At 43.6% G+C, this 21,558-nt stretch overlaps 1 protein-coding gene across 20 annotated transcripts in view; it reads right to left on the bottom strand.

Moving 5' to 3' along the window:
* RNF180 (ring finger protein 180) overlaps nt 1–21,558 on the bottom strand; it is a 205,883-nt gene that overhangs the window by 106,496 nt on the left and 77,829 nt on the right. For 17 of the 20 annotated variants that reach the window (XM_043547114.1, XM_043547106.1, XM_043547108.1 and 14 more), the window contains 2 exons: nt 12,935–13,030; nt 2,781–3,746 (listed from right to left, as the gene is read on the bottom strand). In XM_043547114.1, coding sequence (XP_043403049.1) covers nt 2,781–3,746; nt 12,935–13,030 — 1,062 coding nt within the window. Of the gene's footprint in view, nt 1–1,223; nt 1,361–2,780; nt 3,747–12,934; nt 13,031–21,558 lie in introns of those variants that run through there. The other 3 variants (XM_043547115.1, XM_043547116.1, XM_043547117.1) reach the window with 2 other exon arrangements.

The following is a 21,558-nucleotide window of genomic DNA, read 5'->3' as shown; positions in this document are numbered from 1 at the left end:
AAAATCCCACTCAAAGTTTTAAAAGCTTTTTTTCCTCTTCATTTTACAGAGGCATTTTAAAGCCAAAACAAAAATTTTAAAATATCACATAATGGCAAGAAATATAAAATTGCAGCTGCAATATGACAGGTCTCATGGGACAGTGCATAATTGTGTGATTTGTCCCACGGCCCACCACAGATACAAGTTGGAACACCGTATTTAATTTAGAAACACAGCAGCTGCACCTGCATAGTCATTTGTCCAGAATGATTTTTTCCACTGTGTATCAATTTTGAAATCAATTAATTGATTTTAATATGAGTTTTTGTGGTATTTTAGTGGCTTCATTTACAGTGCATTGTAATGAGTCCAAATGACTCATGGACCTAATCCACCTGGAATGAAATTATGCCTATACAATGGTATATACATTAAGGGTGAATTACACTTTGTGCAGAGGATTAGTGCAAGGCCTATATACCACTTAAGTCCCCACGAGTAGGGCCTGAGTGGTGCTTAGGCCTTGTGCTGGCATCTGGCAAAGAGGTGAATTTCACTCCAGAGTACAGTATTGTCTTAAATGAAAATCAACACAAAAAAATCTGAAACTACTAAAATTAATATTACGTTTTGATATCTACTACTAAAAGAGTACTGCCAATTCAAATAGTTTGTTTTGAGTGTAAAATTATGGTATATATAGTGTACTAAATTTAAGCATTATGAAGTTTAAACCAATCAATTATTAACTCCTGAAATATTGGCTTTATAGTAGCTTTACATTCCATAGCTGAAATATAGTGGCATGGTGTCGCTATCTAGTGTTGTTAAAATTACATACCCCCATAAACACAGCAGTGATTTCTTGAGTAGATACTATTTCTCTGACCTGAACAATACCTATATTTACCTCTTACCAGGCATGTGTTATTTTACTGCTGGAAGTTTTAGAAATCCTGCCTGAATTTTACACTGAGGACATTCTATTAATATTTGTATCACACAGTAGATTATAATTAATCTCATTCCTTCATTTCCTCGGACCTAGCAATAACTTTGTTGTTTGTTAGAATACCTGTTCCTGGTCATTTTGTAAAACATCTCATGCCCATCCCTGGCACAACTAAAATAGTTTCACCTTTTAATTCTGTTCTTTCCTTTTATAGTTTCAGTAAATGGAAAACTATAATTGCAATCACACTGCTATTACATAATTAAAAAAAAAAATTAATCAGAAAGAGTTTAGTGTAGCTGGATACTTTATTCATCAGTGAGATATTTTCAATGGAAAAATAGTTAGAATGTAAAGATTACACATGAAAACAAACTTCTTGGGGCTAATTCTCTATTGATTTTCACATTATGTAGTCTTTCATACCTGTGCAAAGCAAGTGTAAAATGTTATCAGATATCAATGGTAAGATTTCACCCCCCTTTGCACACGGGTAAATATCACAAAAGCTGCAAGGCAGCAGAGAATCAGACACCTTTAATTTTTAAAAATTCTTAAAGGCTGTTATCTCTTATATTAAAAATAATCTGTTACTATTGTTATATATAATCTTATAAGAAGTAATAGTTAAATGTAAGTCTTCTGACACAGCTTTTACAAATTTTACCTGTCTGGTCTTTGCTTTTGTGAAAAAGTGGGTCAAGCTAACGTTGTAGCCAGGAAATCCTGAGAGTCAGTGCTTTCAGTTTATAAGAACTGGGTTCAAGTTTGCTTTGGTCACACCAAGTAAATTTTGTGGTATTAGAATCCTACCGCAGATTTGTTTTTACATCATAAAACTACAAGAAATGTGACAGAAACGGACTAGACTAGCAATCTCCATTCACGAAAATGTGGTTCTGTAGTCAAAAAGCAGTCCTGCTGCAGGCAGAGAGAAAATTGAACTAGAAAAACCAAGTATGTATGAAGGTTCCACAACTCTTATTTTCATGATGCCTGGCTGTGGACAGCACACCTCTACCCCGATATAATGCGGTCCGATAGAACGCGAATTCGGATAGAATGCTGTAAAGCAGCGCTCTGGGAGTGGGGCTGCTTTACCTCGTTATATCCAAATTCATGTTACCGCAAGCGGTTCCTCTGCGCCGCCCCTTACTTGCTGCAGCCCCCTGCCCCAGCTCACCTCCGCTCTGCCTCCTCCCACGAGCAGCCGCCGCTCCACTCCTCCCCCTTCCCTCCCAGGCTTGCCGCGCCAAACAGTTGATTCACGGCAAGGCTTGGAGGGAGAGAGGGAGAAGCAGAGCGGTGGCGGCGCGCTCAGGGGAGGAGGCAGAGGCGAAGCAGAGGTGAGCTGAGGTGGGGGGGCGCGGGGAGGGCCGCAGCAAGTAACTGGGTGGGGGAAGGGCGCAGAGGACCCGCTCCCTGCCCCAGCTCACCTCTGCTCTGCCTCTTCCCCTTAGCACGCTGCCGCCCCTCCGCTTCTCTCCCCCCCACTTCCTTCCTTCCAGGCTTCCCGCGCCAAACAGCTGATTGGCGCGGCAAGGCTAGAAGGGAGGGAGGGAGAAGCGGAGCGGCGGTGGCGCTCTCAGAGGCGGAGGCAGAGCAGACGTGAGCTGGGGCAGGGAGCGGTTCCTCTCCCTACCTCGATATAACGTGGTCTCACCTATAAGACGGTAAGATTTTTTGGTTCCCGAGGACCGCGTTATATCGGTGTAGTTGTGTACTATTAATCTTTCACAGGCACTAAAAGGCAAAATTAAAAAAAAACAACATCTCTTAAAGCTCCTCTCTTACTGACACACCAAATTGTACAGGCAAAGCTATGGGTCATTTTTCATACACTCACCTGCTTCTGAAGCCACCTTTCTCGCTTTCTTTGTTTTTTCCTCAAATTCTTCAACTTGCTTCTCTCTCTTTTGCTTAGCTTTTGATTGACAGCAACCAAGGAAAAATTGGCAGGCTGCACAAAATCAACAGATGTGATGTGTTGCTGTCCAATGTCCTCTTCTACAGCAGTCACAGATGAAGAGAGGTCCATCATAAAAGGCAGTTGGTCAGCAGTGGCACTCCCAGAACATTGATCAGAAGCTTCAAAACAGCAGTCACATTCTGTCTCTCTACAGGTTAATGTATTGCAGGAAGTAATTGAAAACTCTTTTGGTAGCTCATCAGTATCAGAATTATACAGGCCCTGAAAGGAATCATTATTTCTACTGGACTCTAATTGCAAGCTACCTCTTGGGTAAATGGATTGTGTTTCATTTTGCCTGTGGTAAATAGGCCCCTTACTGGAAACTCCACACAAACTAGGCAACAAGACAAGTTTCTCTCTGATATTCAAATCCAAACTATGTGTTTTTCTATGACAAGTTTTTCTAGTGCATCTCTCATTCACAGGCCATGAAGCAGAACGACTTTTTTTTTTATTAAACACTTTGAAGTGCAGTTTTTTATTGTTCATCTCAAAGCTGGTTGATCTCACCTCCAGGCAAAGCGCTTCTGTTAATCTTCCAGTACCATTCGTGTTTTTGGCCATGTATGAAAGCCCTTGATTTCTGGGTCCCAAAATTCCACCTGTCACGCAGTGCTGTATTTTGTTATTAGAACCAGATGGAAATTTGCAAAGTGACATGTGTTTTACTGATGATCTCGCTAATCTAACTGAACAAGCTGGCTGATAATCAATCCGACTCTTGCAGAGATGTATATTTGCCAACAGGCCACAAGAACATTTTGTATTGCTGACAAAGTTAAACCCTCCCAAACGGGCTCCACAGAATGGGCAGTTCAGTTTTCCAATCATCCATTCTGCCTACAGAAGAAAGAAAAAACAATGAATTAATTGTAAATAAAAAAGAAAAACTGATAGATTATTTTTCCTCCAATAAAGGGGTCCACTTTTTGTTTTGCGAGTGACAAAAAACAGACTGCACAGTAAAAACAAAACCAAACATAAATCAAACTAGACCTTTGAAAACTGTCCTTTATAAATGGGGGGGGGGGGGGGGGGGGGGACAAAACCTCTAGAAAGACAACACATTTCAAAATATAGCTGCTTAAAAATATTCTTAAATATTTCTAGAAATTTTGTGGATAGAGTGAGGATGGTACTGTATCACTAATAAAACATTAGACTCTTTAAAATGATTACATCAGTCCACAAAGCTAATTGTGACTTAGCAGGTATAATTTCACAGTTAAGTTTTCTGGGTGTTGATATACCTTTTGCATACCAAACACAGTGGGAAGAGATTTCCCACAAAAATGAATAAAGCTGCACTTATCATAGAAATTCAAGAGAGTTATTTTGTACTTTAAGTGACAATGTAAGGTACAAGCAAATACACTAAAAATGAGAAATCCATAGCAGAATTGGCATCAGTAAAGGTAAGCTGAACATTGTAAGTACTAAAACACATTCTCTAAGCAGTGAATTTTAACATGGAGTTATTAAGTGAAATTATCAACAATATTTTATCATTATTACGTCACGGCTTCCTTTTTTAAGGGAAATACATACCAAAGCTCCAATCCTGCAAACACTCGTGCACATTCATTACTTTTTGAATGGAGTAGTTCAAATCAATATATTCATTTATTCAATGAAGCTATTTGTAACATACGTTTTAGTGTTTGCAGGATTAAGGCCCAAGTGATTAGACAACATTATAGACATAAGCTAGATATTTCTAACTTAGGAACCTAAAGTTATATTATAGGAGGAGCTGGTAGCACTGCCTATTATTAAGGTTGCCTGACACTTCCCATTATTCAGCCTGTTGCTTATAACTTTGACAAACTTTGGGCAGAAAGTTTCCATAACCAGTGTCTGCCTCAGGCTGAATTGTTTTGGGAAGTTCCAGCCAAAAAGGTATGCCCTTTCAGGGAACGAGGTTAGGGAAAAATAAATTGTTTTGCAATGTTAAAAAATTTTCTGGAGACCTCTTCTTTAACAAGCTCTAGAGCCCCCATGCTTTAGAGTAGTGAGAGCGAAGAGATTAGGACTGAGAATTGGGGAGTGGGTGAAAGGAGAGACAGATTTTGATAAGGAGCTAGGCTGCAGAGGGACAACTGGAACTAGCTGGACAAAGAAACTAAGAAAAGAAGTCAGGGAGGGGGAAAACAACTGGAGTCCAGGGGGGAGAGGAGAGAGATTGGATGAGGAACCAGGAATGGAGGAAAGGTGACAGACTGGGAGAGTGGGGGTAGACTGGAACTCAGATGGGACTCAGGGGAGAGTAGGACTGGCTGAGCAAAGAGACTGGAACAGTGTTGAGAAGCCTGAGGAATGGAGACAGACTGGTGAAGCAAAAGAGCATGGGATTGGAACCAGGGCTGAGGAAGAGAGGGGACTGGGACAGAAACAGGTTGGTGGTGACCAGGCAAAAGCGGTCAAGCTTAGGGAGCAGACAGAAGGGTCTGTGTCCACTAGAACACACTTCTCTGTAGAGCCTGGAAGGGAACCCAAGATCCCAGAGTTCACCATTTCTCTGCTGTCAGCAAATATCTGTGAAAATCAGTGACAAAGTGTTTGACTCATCCCCTGTAGTGCCAGTCCATGTGGATGATGACAACCTACTGCTGCTGTGAGTTTTGGTTAGCTGAAGTGACAGAGGTCTGTGCAATAGATAAAATGGTTACCTATTTTTTGTAACTGTTGTTCTTCAAGATGTGTTGCTCATGTCCATTCCTTTATAGGTGTGTGCATGCACACATGCAAAAGTTGTCAGAGACTTGTGCCTTAGTGGTATCCGTAGAGTCAGCTGTGGTGCTCCCTTGAGTGCCGAGCTCATGCATCGGTATATTAGGTGCCGCCGACCCTACACCCTCTCAGTTTCTTCTTGCTGGCAACTCCAACAGAGGGGTAGGAGGGCGAGTAATGGAGTGGACATGAGCAACACATCTCGAAGAACAACAGTTACAAAAGGTAGGTAACCGTTTTTTCTTCTTTGAGTGCTTGCTCATATCACTGCCATTCTAGGTGACTCACAAGCAGTATCCTAGGAGTGGGCTTGGAGTTCACAGCTTAGTGGCTTGTAGTACTGCCCTACCAAAGCCAGCATTGTCCCGGGCCTGCTGGGTAGGTGTGTAATGGGACATGAACGTGTGGACAAACGACCAGGCAGCCACCCTAAAGATCTCCTGGATAGGCACTTGAGCCAGAAAAGCTGCTGAAGAGGTCTGGGCCCTGGTCGAGTGGGTGGTTGCCACTGCCGGGGGTGGCACTTTCACCTGATCATAGCAGTAGTGAATGCAGGTGGTGATCCCAGAAGAAATTCTTTGAGTGGACACTGGGCGACCTTTCATACTGTCAGACACCACGGCGAACAATTGCGTCAATTTGCAGAATGGCTTGGTTCTTTCCATGTAGAAGCGAACATCCTCCTGACAACTAGGGAATGCAGCCTACGCACCTCCTCCTCCGACTTATGCGGCTTTGGAAAAAAGACAGGTAAGAAAATGTCCTGGCTTCTATGAAACTGAGAGACCACCTTGGGCAGGAAAGCCAGGTATGGCCTCAGCTGGACTGTGTCTTTGTAAAAGACCATATAGGGCATTTCCAAGGTGAATGCCCTAATCTGAGAGTCCCAGAGGGCAGATGTTACTGCAACCAGGAACGCGACCTTCCAGAGGGACGGGGAGGGGGGTGACAGGAGGGTCAGCTACAAATTGCAGGGTGTAACCCAACGGTCCAAGGTTAGCCAAGACCAGGCCAATCGGAAGGGAAGGGGCAGTCAAGGAAAGAGAGGGAGGGTGGATCCAGTGAAGTGACTGGGGCGTCGTCCTTGAGCACACCCTCAAAATGACTGCATCTGGCCTTCCCAGTTTCTAGGAGGGTCAGGCTGAGCAGATGAGCAGGAAGATGATGGGTGTCACCGCGTAGACCCCTTGCCTCTGCCTCTGTCCTTTCTCCTGTAGGAACCCAATTGGGGAGTTCCCCAGGACCTAGACTGTGGGGGTGGAGGAGGCAGAGGACGGAATGGCTTCCTGGCCTGCTGAGGAATGTGAAGGCCCAAGGAGCAGAGGGAGGCACGGGAGTCTTTAAGGCCATGGAGCCTTGAGTCCATGAGCTTGGAGAAAAGCTCCGCCCCCTCAAATGGGAGGTCCTGAATAGTGGCCTGCATCTCCTGGGACAACCCAGAGGACTGCAACCAGGAGCTGCACCTCATGGCCTCCACGGAGGTGACCATCCTGGCCACGGAGCCAGTAGCATCCCAGGCCATTTGGAGGGCTCCCCCCGCTGTGCCCTTGTCCACCAAAGCAGCAAACTCCTGAGCTCAATCTTGTGGGAGGGCCCCTTTGAACTTGTTAAAGGAGTCCCACAGGTTAAAATTGTATCTGCCTAACAAGGCCTGGTGGTTAGACACCCTGATTTTCAGGCTGGACGTTGAATAAATCTGACAAATAAATCATGTCTCTTGGCATCTTTGTTCTTTGATGTACCACTAACATGGCCCTGCCTGTCCCTTTCGTTCACAGTGGACACGACCAGTGACACCACTGGAGAGTGCATGTAGAAGTATTCGAACCCTTTTGCAGGGACGTAATACTTCTTTTCTGTCTTCTTAGAAGTCGGCGGAATGGAAGAGAGGGTTTGCCACAGTGATTTGGCCATTTTAAGGACCCCTGGGTGGACAGGCAGCGCGACCTGGGCCAGCGTGGAGGAGGACATAACGTTAAAGAGGTCGTCAGACTCCTACGCGACCTCCTCAATCTGTAGGTTCAAGTTAGCAGGCATCCTTTGAAGGAGGGCCCAGTGCCACTTGAAGTCATCGGGGGGACTACCCATTTGGGAGGGACCTGCCACCGCAAGGTCCAGGGACGACGACTGCACCACCTGTGGAGGAGCAGGTTCCCCCTCCCTCTCCGAAGCAGCCAGGAGGGCTGGTGGGAACATAGGACCGGCATTACTGGCACGCCTCACGGGTACCACTATGGCCATTGAGCGGGCCACTGTTCCTGCTGCCATGTTGTCACTGCAGGTGACGCACTGGTCTCACAAGTCGGTGGCGAATCACCTCTTCTTGACAAAGAGCTGAACTCCCAGTCCAACTTGGACCACTGCCCTTCCAGCAACCAGGGCAGAGTCATCGAGGCTTGAGTCTGCTGATTGACTCTGGTCTGCAACCAGCAAGGTGAGGGCGAGGAACGACACCTGCCTGATGAATGGTACAGGGGAAGGGGACCAGTGCCGTCACAAGGAGCGGCCCCACCCAGGCAGGGACCAACATCTGGGAGGCCGTCTGGGCGAAGGTGACCTGGGCAGCAGTGATCTCTGATTGGAAGCTTGCCAGTACCGATGGTACGGGGACTGGCGGTACGGGGACCAGCGCAACCTGCTGCCAGTGGTGCACTCTGCACCAATGCCAAAGTGCTCGGCATGGTGTCCGAGTGGGAGTGCTCCACTGCAGGATGAAGCTCAACCTCCAGAAGGAGGGCCTTCAAGTGGATATCCCACTCCTTTTGGGTTATAGGTCGAAAGTTTTTACAGATTCGACACTTGTCTTTTTTATGGGATTCCCCCAAACACTTCAAGCAGCTGTCATGGGGGGCACTGATAGGCATCGGCCTGCTGCATGGCGAGCATGGTTTGAAGCCGGGAGAGCGGGGTATGCCTCGTTCTGGGGCGAAGTCCCAGCCGGGACTCTAACTATCAACTAACCTAACTCTTAACTTAATGGCTAACTAAGTACCTACAAACTATATACAAAGAAGATAACAAAGGCTGTAAAGAACCGCTAATGCTCTTGCGATCTGCAACACAAGGAGCTCCAACCAACCATCACAGGCAGTAAGAAGGAACTGAGAGAGGGTAGGGTCAGTGGCGCCTAATATACCAATGCATGAGTGCAGCACTCAAGGGGGTGATACCAGTCAGCTCTGTGTTTTTGGGGAACCAGGGCGCAGTATCTAGCCTGTCTGACTCATGAAAGACACACACCCCCCACCAATCTCTTCTTGAACCAAAATCGAGCAGTGAAGAGCGCTGGGAGACACACCTAGACCCCTCCTGACAAGCGTGACAAGATTAAGACATCTCCATTAGCATGCAGAATAGAAAACAGAGACAACTCCCCTAGACTCATCTGCGTGAAAGATGGGACGGGAGACCTCTCAATTTGCATACAGAATGGAGAACAGAGAACCGCACTGAACTCTGGGATCAGAAAAGCAGGGAAGCATGGCATCATGGGAATCTCTGCTCCAGATGTTAATGAACCTATGCCTGCACACACGGAGCTCAGCAATTATCATACCAATTCTAGTAATAAATCCTTGATTGATATCCAAAATACTGAAGCAGCCTAGTTGTATTGTGAGCTCCCTGGAAGAAAGCACCACCCATTGCCAAGAGTGATCAGTTCCTATTGTCTAGCCTAAAGAAAACCCTTAAGTCATCAGTTTACCTATAAACAAATCTAATGTTCTCCCTTGAACCACTGTATTTTCTCTACAAAAATCCTTACTTACCCTCCAGTTCGTGGTCTGATGCTTAGATCCAAACTATGCATCAGTTCCACTGGGAGTCCATCTTCTCCTGACTGATTGTGCTGGGGGCTCTGCCTGTCTCCAGCACTCAGGACCCTGAGCTACCACCATCATCTGGGAACTCCGACCAGTTCAAGCCTTGTGGAGTGGCTGAGATCCCTCTCTTTCTCTCTCTCTGTTTTCCTTTCTACCTCAGGTATTAACCATTAATAATGTATGGTATGTTGGTTTAGCCCTCCTTGTGTAGTTATCACTATTATTCAATAAATAAATTTTATGGTTAAGCTGGTTGCTTCTCTCTCTCTGAACTTTACTCTTTTGTGTTTTTAGCTTCCCGCATTTACTCTGCAGCAATGCTTCTTTTACCTAAGCTAAAGATGCCTGTAGAGCCCAAAAATACTATGGGGTTTGCTCATCAAGTGGGTTACTACCACTACAATTGTAACATGAAAATGGGATAGGGACGTGTTAAACCTGTGGCACATAAGGGTTGGGGCAGCTGAAAGTGCTGCTCAGCCCAGCCTATTGAGACCAGGGGCACATAAGAGTGACAGCTTGCTTAACCCAGCCCATTGCGTACAGGGACATATGAGGGGATCAGCTTAAGAGTGCTGATTGCCCAGTTCACTCAGACGTGTGTATGTGTGTGTGTGCGTGCGTGCATACACACCCACACACACCCCTCAGTTCCAGGGCTGGAGGAACCCAGTCCTGGGAAACCTAGGTCCTGTAGGATCGCTCCATTGGGCAGAGACTTGCAGAAGGAAGGAGTAGAGCTCCATATGAACACACAAGTGACATAAGCAGTACATTAACAGAATTACAGACCCCCCCCCCCGAAGAGTAACCCTAATAAATGAGCATACCCCAAAGTAACATCTGGTAACAGGGGTGCCACAGCCGACTCTACTGATACCGCTAAGACAAAAGTCTCTGACAACTGTGCACGTGGCATGCACACACCTAGAATGGAATCAACATATGCAAGCACTTGAAGAAGAACTAAAGGTTCCAACCCCGTTGATTAATCTTGTGAGTGTCAGTATGATGCCACATGATGGAATTACTGTTTTTTCAGTCTACTTTTTTTAAATCCTAGGAGATTACAAACACAAAAACCTGTTAAAAGATCATCATTAAGGTTACAAAGTCAAACACTCAAAATTAGGAAATGACTGTGCAACCTTAATTTGCTCCCCTGATGCACATATATTATGATACACTCTTTAATTACATGATCACGTACTATTGTTTTCATAAGACCCATGTCTCATTCAGTGCAATAGACTGGACGGTACTCACTTAATAAGTACCTATTTAATATTTTGTTTCCTCCTCATTGTTCAATGTGTGGCCTCATGCCTTATTTATTGAACACTATCCAAACCCTGCTCTGAAGACAGAATTATTAATTTCCTCATAGGTTTCCTTATACTGTGCAACACTATGGTATCAGAATGCTTCACAAACTTTAATGAATTTATTGTCATAACACCTTTGTGAGATGAGAGGTTATTGCCCCATTTCACAGATGGCGGACTGAGGCACACAGAGATTAAGGTCAAAAGTATCCACTAATTTTGGATGCTCAATTTGAGACATGTATGGCCTGATTTTTAGAGTACTTAGCATGATACAGTACTTCATATGTTCAAAGCACAGCTTCTATTGAGCCCAACTGCAGCTGTGAGTGCTCAGCACTTCTGCAAATCAGACCAAGAGTCTCAAGTCAGGCATCCAGAAAATGAGGAAACAGTGGCCACCTGTGAAAAGTTCGGTTTAAGTGACTTGCCTAATATCACATAGGAACTCTGTGGCAGAGACAGGGATAGAATCCAATTCAACTACCTTAACCATGAGACCCGCCCTTCTCTTCCTGCAATCCCTTGCCTCATTCACTACATTCAGACTTTTGCAACAAATGAGGCAGGGGTCCTCCAGCCAATATCCTCCTTCAGTTCACAATCCAGATTCATCCCCAGAAAACTCCATCCTGTGCACTGAATGAGTCAGGGTCCTGTGGAAAAGAATAGTGTGTGATCATGTAATTAAGGACTCTTTCATAATAAAGGGGGCCAAATTAAGATTGCAACCTTAATTCTGGTATTTCCTAACTTCTGAGTGTTTGACTTTGCACCTTTAATTTTCTTTTAATATAGTTTTGTGTGTGTAATATCAAACACTCTTAGCTGTTTATGACAAAGTGCTAAAATCCAATAAAATTCTCCCCAAAATGAAGGAAGCTATCAATACTGATTGAGTCCCAAAATCAGATAGGATAATCAGAAAAAGAAAACCATAGGCCAATATCACTGCTTATAATTATCTATTAAATAAATTCCACAATACTAGCTACTAAACTCAAAGTAGTAACTCAAAGAGGATACCCCGGATGAAGTAATCTCTTGATAAAAGTTGTCAGAGATTATTTCTAGATGTTATATGAACAGTTAAAGACTCAGAAGAGCCAAAGACTATCTTTTCACTAGATTTATAAAAGGCTTTACATTAGCAGGAATGGATCTATTTTCTATTTGCTATTCACTCCCCAAAACAGACATCAGGGCAAGATTTTAAAAAAATCAAAATCTCTATTAAAACCCCATGCTAGAGTTTTCACAAATTATATCTATCCCTCTTCAATCCCGTTCTATGGACGAATGCCACTCCTTTGTTAGCAGCAGGATTAGAACTACTAGCCACAGTAATCAATCCCACCAAAAAACTAAAGGGCCAGATGATTAGCTGATGTAAATTGGAATAGCTCACTTTAAATAAATGGAGCTGCTCTGCTTTATAATTGTGGATGACCAGGCCCAAGGTAAATAAATTCATATATAGCAGACTAGGAACACAAGATCCTGTTTCTATATATTAGTATATATGCAAATAAACAAACACAATAATAAATACTATACATCAATGGCACCTTAATACGATGGCTCTCAACCTTTCCAGACTGCTGTACCCCTCTGAGGAGTCTGATTTGTCTTGCGTACCCCTAAGTTTCACCTCACTTAAAAATTACTTGCTTACAAAATCAGACATAAAAATGCAAAGAAGTGTCACAGAACATTACTACTGAAAAATTTCTTATTTTCTCATTTTTATCATTTAATTATAAAATAAATCAATTGGAATATAAATATTGTACTTTCATTTCAGTGTATAGTATATAGAGCAGGATAAACAAGTAATTGTCTGTATGAAATTTTAGTTTGTACTGACATCGCTAGTGCGTTTTATGTAGCCTGTTGTAAAACTAGGCAAATATCTAGATGAGTTGATTACCCTGGAAGACCTCTCCATACCCCCAGGGGTACATGTATACCTAGTTGAGAACCACTGCCTTAATGCACGTTATTGACTCAAGAACCAGCCCCCTTATACAAGATACCAGAAGTATATCCATCTGATACATCAGAAATGCTGCCCTGACTAATGCCTGCTGCCCCTCTTTATTCTCCAAATAAAATATCAAATGCTATGTTTATAAATCCAGGAACCTACCTTTTCTATTGCACATTTTACCCAGTCTGGAAGAGCTTCCAAGTTTATGTGCCATATATTGCAAGTATACTGAGAAGCAGCTGAATAATGTGATTTCTGTTAAATAAAGACACATTATATTGTTAATCAACATTCACCTATGTATTTGTTTCTTAGAATAGAGCTTTTAGAATCAAATACAAAGGAAATTATTAGAAAATTAGGTAGGGGAGATAATAACTGTTTAAAAAAATAAAGCACTTCATGGCCTGATTAATTTAGTTACTAACAAACTGCTAAATCCATAGATCCTGGTGCACCCACTAAACTTGTAATCAGGTAACTTCTTTAAATAACAGTGTGTTTCTGGTTCTGCAGACAGTAGATAGATTCTCTGACACGTATTCCTTCGTACCAAAGAGAAAATATACATAGTTAGTTTTGCCTTTTTTTGATCTGGCAGAACAATGTTTGACCTTGTCTACACTACAACCAAGCGTATTAGGACACTAATTTTAAAAATAGTTTCTCTGCCAGGGCAACTTCTGTCTTATATATTTATATTTCTTTCTTTCGTCTGTTCCAGAATAGGCCACTGCATAATCTTAAAAGTAGTTTTAAAATTGTTTTTCTAAAATGCTGGTTATTGTAGTATAGACCAAAGTATATTACTGTGTTACTATGGTAATAATGTGAACAACCAAAAAGAAGAAACAAAATTGTAATGAACAAGTATTTGTAACTAAGAATATTTCCAGACAGCAACTGAGCCTTAAAACTGTTAAAGTTTTACTAATGCACTTTAAGTAATTATAACCATTCACCCATCCTTTCATTCTGAAGTTGCTGGATATAGGACTAAGTCATTGCAGCATGTATAAGGTATGAAACTCAGCAGGACAGGTATAGTTCTACTGCGCTGGAAATAGGGGAAGGGAGGAAGTACCACAAACATGGCAAATGGATTCCTTACACTCAGATCCTCTGTCCATTAGTGGAGGAACTCCGGAAACTACAAAAGTTGCTTTGCTAATGCACTGCTGTCTGGAAAGAATAGATTCTGTCTTCTTCCTGAGGTCCACTGAGAAGATCTGCACAAAGTCAATTTATTCCAGTTTTGCACACGAGTCAGGATGTCTATCCAAATGTTTATATCATGTTCATCAACTTGGTATCTGGTCTCAACATTTGTTCCTAAAGTTTCCACCTCTCCAAGTCTTCTTTACTTATTATTTAGCTGCCATTATGTTTTCCAAGATGAGTTTGAAGTGAATGCTTTCTCTCAGCCTGGGTACTTAAAGAACTGTTTGGCTGACAACCTGTAGCTGATGAACTTATCATTTCAGTGCAGTACGCGCTTTTCAATGTCCCGGGAAAATTATTTACCTTTAATTGTCCTCTGTTGACATGTCACAGCAGAGCACTAGTTTCAATTCCATATTCCTATGAATGATGAAAATGGAGTTCCCTAAGGACTAATTTCTAAAGCATCCAGCATGCGCCAATGGAATACTGATGCCCCCTAGTGCTCTGACCACAAGTTCTTTTCCCAGAGGAGGTGAAACTACTCCCACAATATTAAAAATACCTGAATTATAAACTAACAAAAATATTTCAAAACCTCAAACTCTGTAGTAGAGGGAGAGAGATAATCTCTTATAAAGTGCAGTAACTTAAAGGATAGCAATAGACAATTAAGTCTCTCTTTTCTGAAGATATATAACCCTAGTCTTTGGAAACTAAAAAGTTCCAAGGATGTCTCTATAAAACAAGGCATCAATGTAAGAAAACCATGCAACAGGAAGTAGGAACTGCAAACAAGGTTAATGTACTTAACAGTAGACAGACAGGAGATTTTTGAGTGAAGGAATACGTTCAATAAATATTGATGTGTTTGATAAAGAAAGAACACATCTCTTAAAACATACACCAGAAGAAAAGATATTCCAAAAATAAGATAGCTATATGGTGGGAAAGTCTGGATTTCCTTGCTCCAAACAAACTTTCTATAACACACTAAGTGTAAATGGGAGCTATGTCTACCTCAGACAGCTAAGGCCTCAGAGATGGGATGCTGGCCAGGCTGAAGAAGTCTAACAAGACTGAGGTTTTCTTATTAAATTTCCTGGTTTTCATGTGGGTGATAATCGAGCCTTCCAATTTCAGTTACAACTGTGCATGTCCAGAATAACTCCACGGCTTTCAAAGGAGTACTTCTGAATTTACTCTAGTCTTACTGAAAGCAGAATTTGCCCCTAACTGTTCTGAGAAAAGATTGGTATAAAGAAAGATTATTCCTAAATGACTATCAAAAATGTGCATAGCAAAAAGGTTCATACAGGAATGTACTATGGCATATTTGAACAAGTTATGTGCATTATGTCTTTAACATACAAATTCACTCAAAACAGTTCTGATTATTTTGGGGGGAGATTTTAGCACACCATCCAGAGAAGATTACTATGTCATTTCAGTAACTCTTGAAAAGTTAATTACATTGTTTAACTCATCGATTAATGTTAAGTAATTACAATTTATATATACACATTCCTTTTTAACACCAGTAACAGGATACACTACTAGATAGTCATTTATCTTTTGGTTGTGTCAAGTTTTTGTCTGCTACAGAAATATTTCAAAGGATAAAATAAATCTATAGCTAAAACATTTTTTTTAAATAGCAGCTTTAATTGTTGATTTTTAAAAATAATAATGCTTTCTTTTTAGAGGAGTTATTTTATCAACTATGCAGTCTGCAGAGTAACTCTTCTGGTGGAATTTTTATACAGAGAAAATAAAAAGTACATCTGCTGTACATAACTGTAGTACATTTTCCCTCTGTTAGCATTTTATTTTTCTTTCTAAGATGACAACAATAGAAAGCATTCATATTTCATTTATTTTATTCCTTTATTATTAAAATATTAGGAACCAAATAGCTTTCATAATCTCCTAAATTACTGCGAAGATTTATACTGTAGAGAGAGCTGAGAGAATGCTAGTGCTATAGAATTTCAGAACAATTTCGAACAGTGGCATTAAAAGAATAGTTGCAAAGATTAAAAGGCTTTGGTAAGAAAATATAAAAGTTATTCTTGACAGCTAATACTATCATTTTTTATCTCTCTAGGTGTTTATGTGATGCCCATGACTGCCATCTGGAAGGACTCAAACTAAATTCTCAAATATTGCTGACTTTGAAAAGAATTTCAACTTTCTGAAATATTCTTATTTTGCCATATAATTATTATAACGCAGTTTTAAAACTTTAGCTTCCCCTTCTGGGAGAGAAACTCCTCATTTTGTGCAGAGGACTGGATTTTATTTGGGGATTTTTTGGTAAATAAAAAGGAAAAATCAAATGGCAGCATGGTCAGGCATGAAGCATCACTGAAACTCACAACAAAAATCATACATGGGGGAAAAAATGTACCTTACTCATGAAGAAAGGTAGTAGGAATTTCCAAGTTTAAAAAAAAAATGAAAAAAGCCCTAAATCCTAAATATGTTAAAAAAAAAAAGTTTCCTACCCTTGTACACTAACTTGTATATACTCTTCTACTAGAAACAATTTTTCATTAAAAAGGCTGTCTCCCTCTCTTGCCCTCTCCCCTGTAAATTAGTCTATAAAACAAAGACCTTTAAAAACAGATTTAACAAACAGTAAATCTTTTACATATGTACTCTATAGCCTAAAGGCATAGCAAGAAATATTCTAATGAAAGTTAAAGGAACATTGAAGAGTTTTCTATTTCTATAAGCTAACAATAAGTTTTTCTACTCAGAGATGTATATCACCTTCAAATTATAAGTTTTCAAAGCTAATTAGAGGCTACCTAAATTTAAATATTTAAATATGAAGTAAGAACATGGAATAAGTTGTTTAGCTGTTGACTGGGAGGGTTAAGTGGAGTCCATGAAAACTGGTTGCCATAAATAGCAGGTATAGTGCCAACTCTCTATTAGCAATGCCCCCAACACCAAAAAATCCAAAGCCCTTCGACCACTATAGTAGGCATAACCTCCTGTCCAAGTAAGGATCACAGAACGACTGGAATGCAGTGGAACAAGTGCAGTTCTGCTAGGCTGGAGGAGGGAGGAATGCAGTATGTGAAAGGGACACAGACCCCAGAACATATTGGAGTACAGTCTTGTGGGTGGACCTTGGTCCACCATAGCTTGGAGGACAGTTTTTGGGCCTGGTGGTGGATATGCTACTAAACAGTGGCACTGGACAAAATTCCTACACTGGAGAGGCACAGAGCTAGGGTCTAAGGATTCGTTTCCCCCTACATCTTTCTATACCAGTGGTCACCAACCAGTCGATCCTAGAGGATCTCCCATTCGATTGCAATCTCAGGCGGTGCAGCAGGGCTGCCCAGGCCCCACACCGCTCCCAGAAGCAGCCAGCACGCCCCACGGCCCCAGGTCGCCCTCTGCACCCTGCTCCTGCCTGCAGACACCGCCCCCATAGCTCCCATTGGCTGGGAATGGGGAACTGTGGCCAATGGGAGCTGCAGAGACAGTGCTTGCAGAGAGGGGCAGCGCGTGGAGCCATGTGCCACCTGTCCACTCCCAGGGGCACGTTGGCCTCTTCTGGGAGCGGCGTGGGGCCAGGGTAGGCAGGGAGCCTGCCTTAGCTTCACTGTGCTGCCGACTGGGAGCCACTGGAGGTAAGTGCTGCCCGGATGGAGGCCACACCCCAACCCCCAGCCCCCTCCCGGAGCCAGCACCCCGAACCCCTTTCTGCACACCAAGCCACAGCCCTCACCCCCCTCCCAGAGCCAGCACCCTGTACCCCCTCCTGCATCCGAACACTCTGCCCCAGCCTGGAGCCCCGTCCTGCACCCTGCACCCAAACTCCCTCCCAGAGCCCACACCCCCTTCTGCACCCCAATACTCTACCCCAGCCCAGAGCCGCCTCCTGCACCCCAATACCCTGCCCCAGACTCCGCCCAGAGCCCCCTCCCACACCGTGAACCCATCGGCCCCAGCCCAGAGCCCGCACCCCTCCCAAACCCCAAACCCCTACCCCAGCCTGGTGAAAGTGAGTGAGGGTGGGGGAGAACGAGTGATGGGGGGAGGATTGGAGTGAGTGGAGTGGGGCTTTGGGGAAGGGGCAGGGTAGGGTTGCTCTTAAATTCAAAAAGTGATCTTGGGCATAAAAAGGTTGGAAACCACTTCTCTAAACAAAGCCAACTTACTTAAGGTGTTCTCACCAAATAAGAGTTGGTGCTAAAACCTCACGGTCAGATCTTAAAAAGTATTTGGTGCCCAATTATGCAGATAAGCACCTAGTGAGATTTTCAAAAGCATCTATCTCCCACTGAAATTAGTTAGGTGCCCAGGTACTTTTGAAAATCCTACTAGGTGCTTATCTGCTTCATACCTTTAAAAATACGGCCATCTGTCTTGCAGCCCACACTATATTTTACTTATACACACACACACACAAAAGTAGTTTGGGAATTTTAGATATAGTGCATTTCTTTACACTCTTTGGGGATCACAGATCCTCACCAAATCATTAGAAAGGACTTTAAAAATAATTTAACTAAAGAATTAAAGAACACAGAATATACAAAGGCAACACAAAAATGTCTTCAGAACATGAGAAACAACAAAAGTGGCATTCTGAGATGCAGTACTTAATGTACTGTGAAAGAGATTTTCTAATTGGGAAAACTTGGAACATATCGTTTTACCATAAATTGAAGTGTGGAACCTGTGGAACTCCAGTGGAACCTCCTTGCCTGAGGAGGTTGGGAAGGCTAGGACTATAACAGGATTTAAAAGAGAACTGGATAAATTCATGAAGGTAAAGTCCACTAATGGCTATTAGCCAGGATGGGTAAGAAATGGTGTCCCTAGCCTCTGTTTGTCAGAGGGTGGAGATGGATGGCAGGAGAGAGATCACTTGATCATTTCCTGTTAGGTTCACTCCCTCTGGGGCACCTGGCATTGGCCACTGTCTGTAGACAGGATACTGGGCTGGATGGACCTTTGGTCTGACCCAGTATGGCCGTTCTTATGTAGTCCCAATGATAAAGTACAGGACAGAATAAATTCTTAATGTAACCACCTACCATAACTTCCATTCTCCTCAATGAGAGTTACATGGATTTGTTGAGGAAATAATATATTCTTATCTAATCTTCTTGTGAAACAGTGAACAGGTTTATTCACATACTACATTTCTAACCCAATAACTAAGCATGCTTCAAAAGCTATTAAAAATCCTACAGCAAAAAAAAAAGGATTCTAACTGCTGTTTTGTACTTAATAATCCCTTTAGTGCTACAGTAGCTTCAAACTATTTCTTTTGAAAAAATCGTGGACCCTACCCTGACAAGTTTCTATATTAAAGTCCTTCCAACAATCCATTTTAATCTAATCCTAAATCAGAGAGATCCCCTTTTGTTTGAAAGCCATCAAACAGAAAAAATTAACAATCCACGCCCCGCTCCCTCCCCCCAACGTCTGTAACAATACGGTCAGGGTGAATTTCATTTACACTAAGGCCACTTTACACAGCTCTGGCCATGTCAAGCAGCCTTAAAGAGGGAGCACATAATATTCACACACACATTAGGGCCCCTTCACATGATTAGATGCATGTAAAGTGGCATTATCATAAATGAAAAATCAGCTCTCAGCCTTCCCACTACCACCAGGACCCATGGGGATAGTTGGTAAGTTCTTGGCCCAATAGCTCCATGTTCACTTACTGGCTGCCAACTTTGCCAGTTACATTTGGGATGCGGAGGTCTGCTCACTTTCCCCAGTTGTGAGACAACTGGTGAGAATTTCCAGCCTCATATGCTGGGAAGCCAGCAAAGCCCTGTCTCCCGTGACATCACTCCTCATCACCTTGATTGTCGTATCTTAAGTGTGGGCACAGAATCTGTGACTCCATCCTGGGAGAGGACATGGGATGGAGTGGCTGCTATTGGGGCTACTTAGCTACCTTTAGAGGGTTTCACCCTTCTTAGAGTCGCCAACTTTCTACTTGCACAAAACTGAACACCCTTGCCCCCGCTCTTGCCCGTCTCCCCTCCGAGGCTCCGCCCCCCACTCACTCCATTCCCCCCCGTTGCTCACTTTCCCCACCCTCACTCACTTGCTCATTTTCACCGGGCTGACTCAGTGGGGTGAGTGCAGGATTGGGTGAGGGCTCTGGCCAGGGGTGCGGGCTCCAGGGTGGGGCCAGAAATGAGAAGCTCAGGGTGCAGAAGGGGGCTCTGGGCTGAGGCAGTGGGTTGGGATGCGGAAGGGGGTGAGGGCTCCAGGGTGGGGCCAGGGATGAGCGGTTTGGGGTGCAGGAGGGGCTCTGTGCTGGGGAAGGAGCCAAAGGATTCAGAGTATGGGAGGGGGCTCTGGGCTGAGGCAGGCGGTTGGGATGTGGGAGGGGGTATGGGTTCTGGGCTTAGGGTGTGGGTTCTGGGGTGGGGCCATAAATGAGGGGTCCAGGGTGTGGGAGGGGGCTCTGAGCTGGGGCAGGGGGTTGGGCTGCAAGGGGGTATGAGGGCTCCAGATGCAGGTGCATACTCTGGGGTGGGGCTGAGGATGAGAGGTTTTGGGTGTAGGAAGGTGCTCCGGGCTGGGATCAAGGGGTTTGGAGGGCGAGAGGGGATCAGGGCTGGGGCAGGGAGTTGGGGCATAGTCAGGGATAAGGACTGCAGGCTCCAGGCAGCGCTTACCTCAAGCAGCTCCCGGAAGCAGTGGCATGTCCCCCTTCCGGCTCCTACACAAAGGCACGGCCAGGTGGCTTTGCGCTCTGTCCCGTCCGCAGGCACCGCCCCTGCAGCTCCCATTGGCACCGGTTCCTGGCCAATGCGAGCTACGAAGCTGGTGCTTGTGGCGGGGGCAGCGTGCAGAGCTCCCTGGCAGCCCCCACGCATAGGAGCCGGAGTGGGGACATGACGCTGCTTCCGGGAGCCGCATGGAGCCATGGCTGGCAGAGAGCCTGCCTTAGCCCTGCTGCGCCTCTGACCGGACTTTTAATGGCCTGGTCAGCTCTGCTGACCGGAGCTGCTAGGGTCCCTTTTCGACCGGGAGTGTTTGGAGTGTTTCTGGTACATCAGAAAATCAATATACTGTATTTTGTTAACTTTTCTCTTTGATCCAACATCAAAAAGATGTCAGCGGGATGGTGAATATCTTGGGAAAGAGAGCTTGATAATTAACTGCTGTTGTAAAGCAGCAGGAGGTGCTCATGCATTGTTTTCTGTACGATTATTTTTAATTAAGATGTTGTGAATTAAAAAAAATAGTATTTTAAATGTGTAGGCCACTATGTTGTAAGAGACATCAGCTCTGGTGAGTTACGATATTTTTTTAATCACATCTCCTATGCCTCACCTTTTTAAAGTAAATAGCAGCAGTCAATCTGACACATAGAAGTATCTGGCATATGTAATTTAGCTTTACTTAAAATGCATGTCAGTATGAAACCCACTGTCATAAATATAAAGGGAAGGGTAAACATCTTTAAATCCCTCCTCGTCAGGAGTTCTGACCTGCATTCCTGCTCTGGTCCCGGCAAAAGCAACACACAGACAGACGGAACCTTAGTTTCTCCCCCCACTCCAGCTTTGAAAGTATCTTGTCTCCTCATTGGTTATTTTGGTCAGGTGCCAGCGAGG

This window comes from Chelonia mydas, chromosome 5 (assembly GCF_015237465.2).
Source record: "Chelonia mydas isolate rCheMyd1 chromosome 5, rCheMyd1.pri.v2, whole genome shotgun sequence".
NCBI classification, from domain to species: Eukaryota; Metazoa; Chordata; order Testudines; family Cheloniidae; genus Chelonia; species Chelonia mydas.
This window is presented reverse-complemented; position numbering and strand designations above follow the sequence as displayed.